The sequence below is a fragment of the Onychostruthus taczanowskii genome, unplaced genomic scaffold (genome assembly GCF_017590055.1).
Source record: "Onychostruthus taczanowskii isolate IOZ18803 unplaced genomic scaffold, ASM1759005v1 scaffold104, whole genome shotgun sequence".
In the NCBI taxonomy this organism is placed as follows: domain Eukaryota; kingdom Metazoa; phylum Chordata; class Aves; order Passeriformes; family Passeridae; genus Onychostruthus; species Onychostruthus taczanowskii.
Window position 1 is genome coordinate 1,690,517 of NW_024496968.1, and position 12,490 is coordinate 1,703,006.

General features: G+C 34.6%; 1 protein-coding gene across 1 annotated transcript in view; it reads left to right on the forward strand.

The window, feature by feature from the left end:
- RYR2 (ryanodine receptor 2) overlaps positions 1 to 12,490 on the forward strand; it is a 381,210-nt gene that overhangs the window by 343,260 nt on the left and 25,460 nt on the right. Inside the window, exons 84-90 of the mRNA XM_041413766.1 lie at positions 3,801 to 3,881; positions 4,865 to 4,953; positions 6,382 to 6,510; positions 7,185 to 7,289; positions 9,553 to 9,634; positions 10,537 to 11,840; positions 12,216 to 12,280. Coding sequence (XP_041269700.1) covers positions 3,801 to 3,881; positions 4,865 to 4,953; positions 6,382 to 6,510; positions 7,185 to 7,289; positions 9,553 to 9,634; positions 10,537 to 11,840; positions 12,216 to 12,280 — 1,855 coding nt within the window. The remainder of the gene's footprint in view (positions 1 to 3,800; positions 3,882 to 4,864; positions 4,954 to 6,381; positions 6,511 to 7,184; positions 7,290 to 9,552; positions 9,635 to 10,536; positions 11,841 to 12,215; positions 12,281 to 12,490) is intronic.

Consider the following 12,490-nt stretch of genomic DNA (forward strand, 5'->3'; position numbering starts at 1 on the left):
AAAGGGCTTTTACCAATCTGAAAGGTACATGTGATATAATAACTAGCTGTACTGTGGGTTTTCACATCACGGCTATTTTCAGCCTTTAATAATGTGGAACACCAACTTAGTCACACTTAAAGTAGATGCTTAAATTCTGTGTAATTCACTGTAGCCTGCATTGGAGAGGTGTTTTCCACCTTCATAAAACTGTATTTGAATCAGTGTTTGCATTTAAAGGGGGAATTAAATAACTTCAGAGAATTTCATTCACTGAAGAAACAAATGTATTTCTTACTTGAATTAGATTGTTGAGATGTCGAAGGTATGCAGCATTCACAATCCAACCTAGTACTGTCTGGATCTTGTGATAAGAATAAATTCCCTTGCTTTATTATTTGGCAGATTTGCTCTTGCTTAACAGCCATCATTAAAAAATCCTGTTCCCATTTGAAAGCTGAATCTATTTTTATGTTTCTGTAATTGTGTACTATCGAACCCATGTTTCTGAGTAACAAGAGAAAACAGATCTTTTCCACTGGGGATTTAAAAAATAAAATCGAGAAAGAGGGAGAGAATCATTGAACTTTGACACATGCACTTTCAATGAAAAAACCCCATGTATTTAATTTTTCATTGACTTTTTCTTTTGTTTCCTACACATGATACCTCTGTTCCTGTATCTCACAAACACAAACTGCCAGTTTTGCAAAAGCTGCAGGCTTAAAGCCTTTGTGTGTACAGCCATACCATTTACCTACAGCATGAGCAATGGCAGCATTTTAACATCTGAGCAAATATTTGCCAGAATATATCTAATATCAACAGAAATTAAAGAATGTTTTTTCATAACAACCTCAATCATACTATATGTAGTGTGTATGTTTCTAAGTACATTCTTCGCAAATCTTTGTGTGAACATGAATTTGTGTTCATACAAAGGTTGCTCTCCTGAATTTTTTAGAAAGAAATGGATCTCCATTTCAGTTCTGTAGTTGCCAGTGAGGTACCACTTGTAGTCAGTAAGTACAATCTGAAAATGAAAATTCCTGACCATACTAACGTTGGTTCTTGTCTGGTTTTGATCAGATGTAAAAACTGTAAAAATTAAAACGAGGATATTGTAAATCTTACTGTGGCCAGGTGGTTTGAGATAGGCATTTTCTGCTTCATTTTAAAATATGTAAAAATATTTTTAAAATTAACAGACCTTCAGCTTTTGGGCAATGATGCATCTAATGCCTTCTGATTTTTAAGAATTTTGTAATAACTTGTGTACAAGTTGGGATTTATTTGCAGTGGAGCTAATTAAGAGACCCTTCCAGGCCCTTCCAGTAATAAAAATGTAATTTATTTAATAAAAATTCCTGAAGTCCAGTAATTGTACTAAAACCCAGGATCTGTATAACATTTCAACTTGAGACTTGCTTTCCTTCTTGTTCTGGAATATCTTACTTCCTAAGAGAGCAAGGAAAATAGAGGTCAAAAAGATTAAACTGTAACTTATTCTGTAGTCTCATTCCTACAAATGGCTTTGATTCAGTGGTGCCTTAATACACAAGAAATAGATGATTGGGCCTTTCATGGGCTTGATTTCTCCAAGCAAGTTTCCTGATGCATTATTTTATAAAGTCATTGCCATCTCAGCAGTCAATTTACAAGCATTACGTGTGTGATAGAGGCTTCACCAAATCTTTGGTTTTCTGTAATTCTTATTTTTGTGCCTAGTTCAACAAAGCATGTGACCCCACATATAACTTTAGGTGTGACACGAGTTCAGTTAAATTGAAAAGAAGAAAGTAACTAACCCTGAAAAGTCTTGTCTACTATAGCATTTGGCCAGCAGCGTGAGAAACTCTCTTGCAGGACTGATCTTGCATGTAACATTGAAAAATGTACTTCTAGGAGCCCAGCCACCTCCTGTTTTTGCCTTCTTGGGCCTGTATTGCATGTATATGTTCATCAGCACTGACAGGAGCAGTTATTTATTTCCCATTGTTTAATCAGCTGAAGGGGTTTTCAGTCTCCTGTGACTGAAAAACTGTGTGCCTGGTAGTTATATTTTCAGTGCAGAAAAATGTCATGGAATGTCATTCAAAGTATGTGATTCTTGGAGAACAATTGGGTGTTTTTTGTAACTGCCCTAACTATATGTCTAGAGTTAGGAGGAAAAGCATCTTATCTTTCCCTATGGTAAGAAATTACATTGGCATATCCCTTAGTGATAAATACTCTAAATACCAAACATTGTCTTGAGGGCAACAGAAAAGTGTGAAATTTTGTACTTTAAAATATTCATATTCGTTTTCAAAGTGTTTTTGATTCCTATTCCTAGTGTACTGAAGACTCTCACTTTAAAATTCACAGTCTGTGGACTGATAAGTCTATTAGCTAGAAATTATAATTGCTCTTGACTTTGTGGAAAGTTAAACTTCTGATCAGGTCTATTTATACTCCAAATTGTACTAAATGCTGTTTACATTTCAGCTAACTACTACAAAGAAAATTAACTTGATCATAGGCAAATCTAGCCCAGTGATAATCTAATTATAATAATATAGTAATCTGTAATAGTGGATATTGTAATTAGAATTATTAACCAGTAGAACATCGTGGAAGTAATTGTTAATTTAACTAAGGTATTTAATTAAAAAAAATAAAATTAATGCCTTTACTCACTTTTCTGGTCTCCTGTTCACACACTAAAGATCCTGCCTTTGTAGAACCTAAATTATATCCCCTCAAAAAAAATTCTTTCAAACTGTTTTGCAGTTTGCTTACATTTTTATATCTCTGCTTTTCTCTTTTTAAATAGCACTTTTTATATATTTAAATTATGTATATTCTTAAATAGTAGAAGTTTTTGTGACTTACACCTTTGCATACATAATCAAAATAATTCTCCAATGTTCTATATGGGAATTTTCTTACTTTTGATAGGTGGCCTTTATTGCTTTAACACCTATAGTATTGTCCTCGTGTGTCATTTTATGAGCTGTTCTACATTTTCCTCACTTGTGGTTGTTTTCCTGGGTGGATGGTTATTCCTCCTCTTCATATATCCCTTTACAAAGTTAACTGTATGTACTGGTGTGCTTGAAATAATGTATCAATTGAGGGATTTTTAGTATACTGTTTCCTGTGTGGGGGGGAAAAAAAGGCTTAAAGCTTTATTAATTTGGACCTTAGTTATTTACCAAGAAATTAACTGAAGGGCCTAATTCAGTAAAGCATTTTGGCACTTGGTCTTAATTCATTATATATATATTGCTTTTTTTTTTTGTCAAAGGAGACACTTCTACTTTGTCTCAGCAGCAGACAGATAATATTTCAGTCTAAATGGTTCTTGAGAGTGCATATAGCTGTAAATTTCATGGATTATTTTAGAATATCTGAAAATCAAATAGTTTATTTGAGGACTTATTTTCATAACTGTTTGATTAAATCTCATTCTATATTTTAAGTACCTTCTTTTGTGATGAATGGGAACCAAATTGATCCAGCCTAACCTTTGTATGTGGCACAGTCTCCATGCCCAGTGAAGTCAAACAAGAATGTAAATCAGGGGTTATTTGTAAAATGTTGCCAAGCTCATGCTGCCATATTTATAAATCACAAGTTAAGTTTTGTAATTGAATTTTTTTTTTATAACCAAATAACTATCTGCCAAGCACAAGTCATAGGTGCTTCAGATAGGTTAGTGGTTATAAATTTTCTCTCCCCTTCTCTCTTATAATATTAATTATGGAGATTTTCTTCAGGGGCTGTGAGGTGTTGCTTGGCAGACTCTGATAACCTGCTTCCATGTGGCCTTTCTGCAGGAGAAAAGGTGATGCAGGATGATGAGTTCACCTGTGACCTCTTCCGCTTCCTTCAGTTGCTTTGTGAAGGACACAATTCAGGTTTGTGGGCAGGCAAAATCAAGGTGATGGTAACTGGTGATGAAAGCTCTTAATTGTTGGGGGTTTGTCAGCCTTCATAAAATATTATGAAAGGTGGAATAGCTGCTGGACTGTACATGGAGGGAAAATCTTTAAGTGGAATTAAGTTGTCAGTGGTTTTTAACAGCCCTAATTTTAATAATTAAGATAATTTTTTCCAAAACGTTGAGTTTTGGATCTTGACCCACTAGGAAAGTTAAATTTGCATAGGAAAATGTATGTGGTTTGTAACTTATAGACAAGGAAGATTCAGAGGAAAATGTAAGAGGAGGTTGTATTGATTGTCCTTTGCTATGCGTCTGCTTTCTGGTGCACACTGTTTCACATTAATGTCAGTTTGAATTCTATGTGAAATTACAAGGTACACAATACCTTTCTTGAAGAAATAACATATCTTTTAAATATAAAAGAACACATTAAAATGCATAATTTATTTTTTTTATTATTAAGTATATTTCCATGTGTTCTCTCTGTCATTCTTAAGGAATGAAAAGAAAAAAAAAGGGATATTTTTCCTTTTGAGGCATTAGACATATTTTCAACTGAGTCATCAGGATTTGTATAATTATATTATTTAATTTTACATAACAAAATATATTCTAAGTATAATTGCATTGATATTGATGTAGTTCTAGTCATAAATAGAATAAAGTAAGACCAAGTTAAGTTTTACAGGTGAAATAGATAAACAAGGTTCTGGCTTCAGAAATTCACTGATATGTGACCTCTGCAATAAGATGTTAAAACTCTTACAATGATTTATTGACCCAAAAAACCCTGGGGAAAAAAAAAAAAAACCTACTAAAAAAAAAACCACCAAAGAAAGAGAAGCCAATCCATGCCTCTAAGATAAACTTTTCTAGACCATTGTAAATCAGAATTAATTTTCAGAGGTGTTTCAAAACTTAAATACATTTAAATTAAAATTCTATTTGAATTTTTAGATTTTCAGAATTACCTGAGAACTCAAACTGGTAACAACACAACTGTTAATATTATAATTTCTACTGTGGATTACTTATTGAGAGTTCAGGTAAGCATTTTATATACTGAGCATGTAGATGAAAATATGACTTACTTCTATACAAGCTTTATTGGAGGAGCATGTTTATTTGCCATCATACTTATTCTGGTCCCTGTAGCCCAAGCTGATGAGAAATGCTGAAATTCTCTGATGGTTGCAGTTCTTTAAGAATTGCTTCTTTGTACTGGCAGAGTCAAAGGTAGCATACATGTGAAAAACTGGTTCCAGCTTTTATCCATGGGAATGCAATGGAGGCCATTAACCGAAGAGAGCAGCAGGAGATAGGGCCATGCTCAGTGGGTCCCTGAGCACAGGTAGCCAGGTGTTGGCTGAAATTACCCTGTGAACGAGAGGCTTTTTGTATTGCTCAAGTTCAGTTTCAGCCAGCTGCTTTTTCATCTGTATTCTGATTTAGGCTGAGCACTGGTGGCTCTGTGAACTGCTGATGTGCTGGAGTGGAGTGAAGCATAAGAATAGCACATTTTCAAGAAGGGGAAAAAAAGGCAAAAGGAAAAAAAAACCTGTGGAAGGCAGTGTGTTAAAAACCCTTTCGATAATCTGTTTTTAAGTATCTCCCAAATCCTTTTAGTATGAAAACATTTCATTGTCACGAGACTGTAGAAATTAATGAAAAAAATCTACTTTGTTTCTAGATTGCAGCATGTGAATTGTGTGAAAACATATATTGTGATAAATGTTCATAATTTTTACCTATAATTGTCTTCTTTCTGAAAATCACTGCACATGATAATATATTATGGTTTGTTATTTTAAAATATTTATCTACTTAAGTTCCATTTAGCCATTCATTTATTTGCTCTGAGAATTCCAGATTTTGAAATTCTTTTTTTTTTTGTTTACACTGCTGCTGTTATCAACATTGCTTTCTATCTTTATGCACTCTGTAGAAGTTGTGGAGACAATACAATGATTTTCATTCTATTGCTTACTTTGTTGAAAATTTAATAAGTTCGCCTTTGGGGAAGATGGAGAGAGAAATTGTGCACACAGAGCAACATTTACTCCCGCTATTGACTAGGTGTCAAGCACGCAGTATAAAGAGACATTGTTTAATGAACAGCATGCAGCATGGCAGTACTACCGAGCACTCCTTTTTGGAATGCAGGTGGTTGTATTTCTACGATCAAATACCAACTCATCTAATTTTAATTTATTTTATTTTGAGGTTTGCTGTGGGGTATTTAAGTTATTTCTTTCCCTGTATTTGTTTTCCTATTGATTCCCTTGAGATGAAACTACAATTCTTGAAGCAGTACTTGAGAATCACTGGGTGGTTCATTTAAAGCCTTTATAAACTAAATAAATTCTAGAACTAGAACTGTCTAATACTGTTTTTTCTTATATGGATGAATATCCAGTTGGAGGCAGTTTGGCCACAGAATCTCTTTATGCTTCTCACAACTGTTTTTTCTTTAGGAGTCCATCAGTGATTTCTATTGGTATTATTCTGGGAAGGATGTTATTGATGAACAAGGACAACGAAATTTTTCCAAAGCCATCCAGGTTGCAAAACAAGTATTCAATACTCTCACAGAATATATCCAGGTAAATTAATTTCCTTGGAATGTTATGAACTTAAAAGAAAATTCATCATACAATTGGCATTAAGACATAAAGTAGCTAGGTATAACATAGAAATATAATATAGATGCATTTGTTCTTCAACATTATTTTAGTGCATTTGTTTATGTCTGAAGCTAAAAAATTAAATATATGTATATACACCTGTCACTACCCTTTAGAATTTTCTTTAAGTATTTTTTAGCACTGTTCTCTACAATATGCTAGAGGGAAAAAAAATCAGGAAAGTGATACTCTAATCCCTTATGTCAATTTTGCATTAACCTTCTCTAAGGTTTTTCCTAATTTACAGGACTACATAAAGAAGAAACAGCTTGTAGATTTGTATCCCTTCAGCATTTATTATTTAAAGTTGCAAATAGATACACGCTTTGCTGTTCTGAATTAGTATATTGAGACTTGGCTAAAATAGGCAGAATGGTTATTAGTAGTATGCATTTTTTACAGTCAGTGGTGTTACTATATACATAATTCTAGATATGTTTAATATTTCATAGGAGTTTCTAAAGGACAACCCTAAGCTATGCACTTACATGTATTTCTTCCTGTTTTTGTTGAATTTCTTGCAAACAAACGTTGGTTTTCTTTTTTTTCTTTTTTTTTTTTTTTTTTTTTTTTTTTTGGTGCTTGAACAATAGGGGCCATGTACCGGTAATCAGCAAAGTCTGGCACACAGCAGGCTGTGGGATGCTGTAGTTGGTTTCCTTCATGTGTTTGCCCACATGCAGATGAAGCTCTCTCAGGTATCTTTTTGGTTAACATTTTCCTTCATAAGTAAATAGTATTTTTATAAAAGAGAAGTAAGTGCTAATATGTTTGTGACATGAATAACAGTTGGTAGGAAAAATAAAAGAGATGATAGAACACAGTAAAATTGAGGGAGAAAATTGCAAAACTAGAGCAGGTGTGAATAGCAGGCCTATAATTGGATCACTGGCCTCAGGTACAAAGCAGATTAGGTCAAACTGCAAACAGAGTATATCACTGATATTCAAAAAGAACTCTCAGCTTCGGTCTTTTATACCAAAATTCTCTCACAGTACTTTCTGTAGTTTCCTTTTATGCAGGACCCGTCATGTTCATTGGTGGCTCCTTCAATGACCCCTAATTCATCATTATTATACCCTAGTTCAACATGTCTGCGTGTAAACCTTTTTCACTCTTAGTAGAGAGTGTCAGACCTTATAATGGGTGAATTTCTTTTGAATGTGAGTACTCATTTCATGAACTGTAGAAATAGTGAAGGGGACTGGCAGAGACAGTTATTTAGAATGTGAAAATGAGGTGCGAGTAATCCCATCTTTAAGCAGTGCATTTTTCAACTTCTTAAATTTTTGAAAGAATTGCACATTTTAATTGAGTGCACTGATTCTAATTTTTTAAAATAATTTGGCATTTTTAGAGAAAAATGTCATACACTTGTCAAAGTGTTATTGTTAAGAAACGCAGCTCTGAAGTCTCTGAGGTTTTAGCTTTCATTATTTGGCTCCAAAGGTGTCCATGTAAGTGTTCTTTGCATAAATTAAAGTAGTCTTGTTCAGATTATTTTTCTCCCTGCCCTTGGAACTTTATAGATGAAAGTAGACTGCTTGCGGACGCTTATGGACTTTGGGCTACAGGTACACTTCTCATTCTTTATGGCTAAATAGAAGTCTTCTTCCCACAAATGGCATCACAGTCAAACATGATTTTTAAGAGAAATGCCTTGAATTTCTCCTGAAGTACATTTAAAAGTGCCTGCAGATACTGTTCTGGTTTTGAAACATCTTTGTTATTTTAAGAATTTTTAAATAGTCCATATTTGGGTATGCCATGGTGAAGGCTGTTGTGCTTCCTATTCCACTAAAGCAAACTGGAAAGAGGTGTTTAAGTAGTTAATGACAGTAAGGCAGACATGTGGTAGCTGTGTGTTGATTATTAAATAAGATGTGGCTTTTGGGAAGATTTGCTTTTACAGTAATGACAAGTTTATAGTCTCAACTGTGCCCAGAGTGGCTTCACAGCATCTTTGATTACTGAGTCTAGAAAATAACGATACTCATCCCACCTCTTCAAAGATAGCCCAGCAGCTTTGCACAACAGGAGTGTGGACTTACTCATGATGTTCTGTGGGATGACAGAAACACAGCGAACTCCAAGTGCATCATTCCTAATGCGTCTATAAATAGTGATGGTGTCTTTCCCTTGCTTGGAGATCAAGCTTTTGGCTTTTCGAAACTCTTTAAGCGGCGTAGCAGGAAAAAACAGAATAGACATGGGCTCTTTTGTTTGTTTATATTTATTACAAGAGTATATCAATATGTTTTTCAGATTCTGTTGAAATACCAGTTTTCAAAAATGTTGGGTGTGGCTAAGTGGAGTTATAAGGAGTTGCCATATGACTTTGGTCTGTAAGAGGGGCCTGCATAGGCCAAATACTTGGGTTTCCAGAGCACTTCTGGAGAACATTTCTTTTTCCCTCCAAAAAGTTCAGTGGCCTATAATGAAATTGTTCTTTTTGAATCATGTTATACTTTGAGCTCTATGTGCTACTGCTATTGCTGTTTTGACAATTTTCCATAGCTGTAAACTTGATGACACCAAAAGTGACAATATTTTAGCTGACAGGAAACATTACAGAAGCATCATCTGTGACCTTGACATAGCCAGTTATTGCTTTAAATCTTTTACCACGTTCAGTTTTGTCTTTATTAAATTACTCTTTCTAAACAGATGATGGTGCAAATAAACTGTGAGGAGTTAAGCAATTAAGTATATTTTCACTATATTACCATTTTTAATGTTTATATTGTCTTAATTAAATTACTCTTTCTAAACAGATGATGGTGCAAATAAACTGTGAGGAGTTAAGCAATTAAGTATATTTTCACTATATTACCATTTTTAATGTTTCTATTGTCTTAATTTCTAAGTCTGCTTTTTACAAGCTGAAATATGCATGCACATAAATAAATGTCAAAGAAAGCAATATATCATTTATATTTATATACTGTCTTTGTTGTTTAGGATTCCAGTCAAATTGAACTATTGAAGGAATTAATGGATCTTCAGAAAGATATGGTTGTCATGTTGCTGTCTATGCTGGAAGGTAGTAAAAATGTGAAATCTCTTTTGTAGTTGTTCTAGCAAAGTTTTTACCTTTGTAATTTTCTTAATTTGAGAGATAGTGCTCTATATTTCTTTGCATTTTTAATTTTCCTGTCTCAGTTTTGAGAAGACCTTTCAGGTCTGAAAGTTTGTGGGAGATTTAAGTAGGGTAGTTGACATAGGTTATATTAATTCTGAATGCCAGAACTTTATAAAATCCAGAGCTAGGCAAAATTTGACTTTTTTTTTTTTTTTTTTTGGTGAACTTGACTTATCTTTTGGGTTAGATGATGAGGTTTTTAAGGTTTCAACATTTAAGTTGAAATCCCGACTTCTGGGGACAAAACAGTTTTTCAGTCATTTCATTAACAACCTTAATATATTGCATATATTTTGGTAGTGATCTTATCCATAAAGAACAGGCTTCATTCATCTAGTGACTATGTTCAAGGTCCTGAAATTTTGATTCCCCAGGCTTTAGGCTCATAGAAGGTTACTGAGAAGCAAAGTACATTCTTAGTGCGCTGTGCTCTGTATGGAGCCTACTGAGCTGCTCATACAGATAATAGTGAACTAGTGACACTAGATCTATCTGTGCTGCACTATAGTGAAATTTATATATGCTAGCCCAGTTTTAGTACTGCTTTAAATGTATGATCCCTCTCTACAGGCCTTTTTAGTTATTCCTTTCTGTAACTGCAAATACTTAGTCATGTTTTTTCCAAGTCTTAGGGTAGAGTTAATAGTAAAAGATTTCTAAAAGATAGCTAGCTTTCTCATGTGAGTGCGTTATCCAATAATTTACCATTCTTACTCTTTGATTGCTTCACTAATCATTATAATACGTTTTTCTTTGCCAAAATTTTGCTGACATTGTCTCTAATATCCTGTCATTACTTCTAGGTAATGTTGTGAATGGAACTATTGGAAAGCAGATGGTCGACATGCTTGTGGAATCATCAAACAATGTGGAGATGATTCTGAAGTTTTTTGATATGTTCTTAAAATTGAAAGATTTGACTTCCTCTGATGCATTCAAAGAATATGACCCTGATGGTAAAGGGATAATTTCAAAGAGGGATTTCCACAGGGCAATGGAAAGCCATAAGCATTACACTCAGTCTGAAACGGAGTTTCTGCTGTCATGTGCTGAAACAGATGAGAATGAGACTTTGGACTATGAGGAGTTTGTGAAACGATTTCATGAGCCTGCAAAAGACATTGGTTTCAATGTCGCTGTTCTCCTGACCAACCTGTCAGAGCACATGCCCCATGATACACGCTTGCAAACTTTCCTGGAGCTCTCAGAGAGTGTGCTGAATTACTTTCAGCCTTTCCTCGGACGTATAGAAATCATGGGCAGTGCAAAGCGCATTGAACGAGTTTATTTTGAAATAAGTGAGTCAAGTCGGACTCAGTGGGAAAAACCTCAGGTAAAAGAGTCAAAGAGACAGTTTATATTTGATGTTGTAAACGAAGGTGGGGAGAAAGAAAAGATGGAGCTTTTTGTTAACTTCTGTGAGGATACTATATTTGAAATGCAGCTGGCTGCCCAGATCTCTGAGTCAGATCTGAATGAAAGGTCAGCTAATAAAGAGGAGAATGAGAAAGATAATCCTGAGGAAGAAGATCCTAGAATGGGTTTCTTCTCTCTCGTGACCATGAAGTTAGCTTTAGTAGCTCTCAAGTATAATTTAATGACTCTTATGAAAATGCTCAGCATGAAGAGTCTAAAGAAACAAATGAAAAAAGTGAAGAAAATGACCATGAAGGACATGGTCATGGCTTTGTTTTCTTCCTACTGGAGCATTTTGGTGGGCTTACTACATTTTGCTTGCAGTGTTATCCGGGGCTTTTTTCGCATCATATGCAGTTTGCTGCTTGGAGGAAGCCTAGTGGAAGGAGCCAAGAAAATCAAGGTGGCTGAACTGTTGGCTAATATGCCAGATCCCACTCAGGATGAAGTGCGTGGGGAAGAAGAAGAAGGGGAGAGGAAACCAACGGAAGCTGCATTGCCTGCAGAAGACTTGACAGATCTGCAGACTCTAACAGAAGAGAGTGATCTACTCTCAGATATATTTGGTTTGGATTTGAAACGAGAAGGTGGACAGTATAAATTGATCCCTCACAATCCAAATGCTGGTTTGAGTGATTTACTGAGCACTCCCTCCTTAGCCCCAATGCCCGAGGTACAGGAAAAAATCCAGGTAATTGTATCTTCTATATCTGATAGCTGTTTCTCTTTTTCATTAAATGTAGTCTTGAAATAAAACTTGCATCTTTGTTTTTCTGGGTTTTCTGACTTTTCTTTTTTAAAGAACCATGTATAATTATTGGTGTTTACTCTTTCTGATGTCAGAAACTTGAATTTCCACAGCCTTCTCTAAGTACATAATGTTTTGGATTGCTTTTAATTCATCTCTTCATTAATGTAAATCAAATTACCATATTTTTTCAGGTTTTCCATTGTTTAACAAAAAAACCAAAAACCCCCTAACATTCTGTATTCTAGGTATTCTTTTAACAAACTCTGTACTGTATAATAATATTTACACACAGTTTTTAATCCTGTTTTTTTGTAGGAGAAGGTGAAAGAAGATGAAAAGGAAGAGAAAGAAGAAACAAAATCAGAACCTGAAAAAGCTGAGTATGTGTTACTTTAACCTCTGATCCTACAAAAAAGTGTTTTGTTTCACTGGAAAAAACCTCAGGTTCATTTGTACTCCTTTGCCTTTAATTTTCTATCCATTCCCATTCCAATTAGTCTGGGGTATTTTTTTTAACAATTTTCCTCATCTGTGCACATTTGCAAGGAAATGCCATGTAGTAAGCACCACTCTGATTCTATAATTTCTCT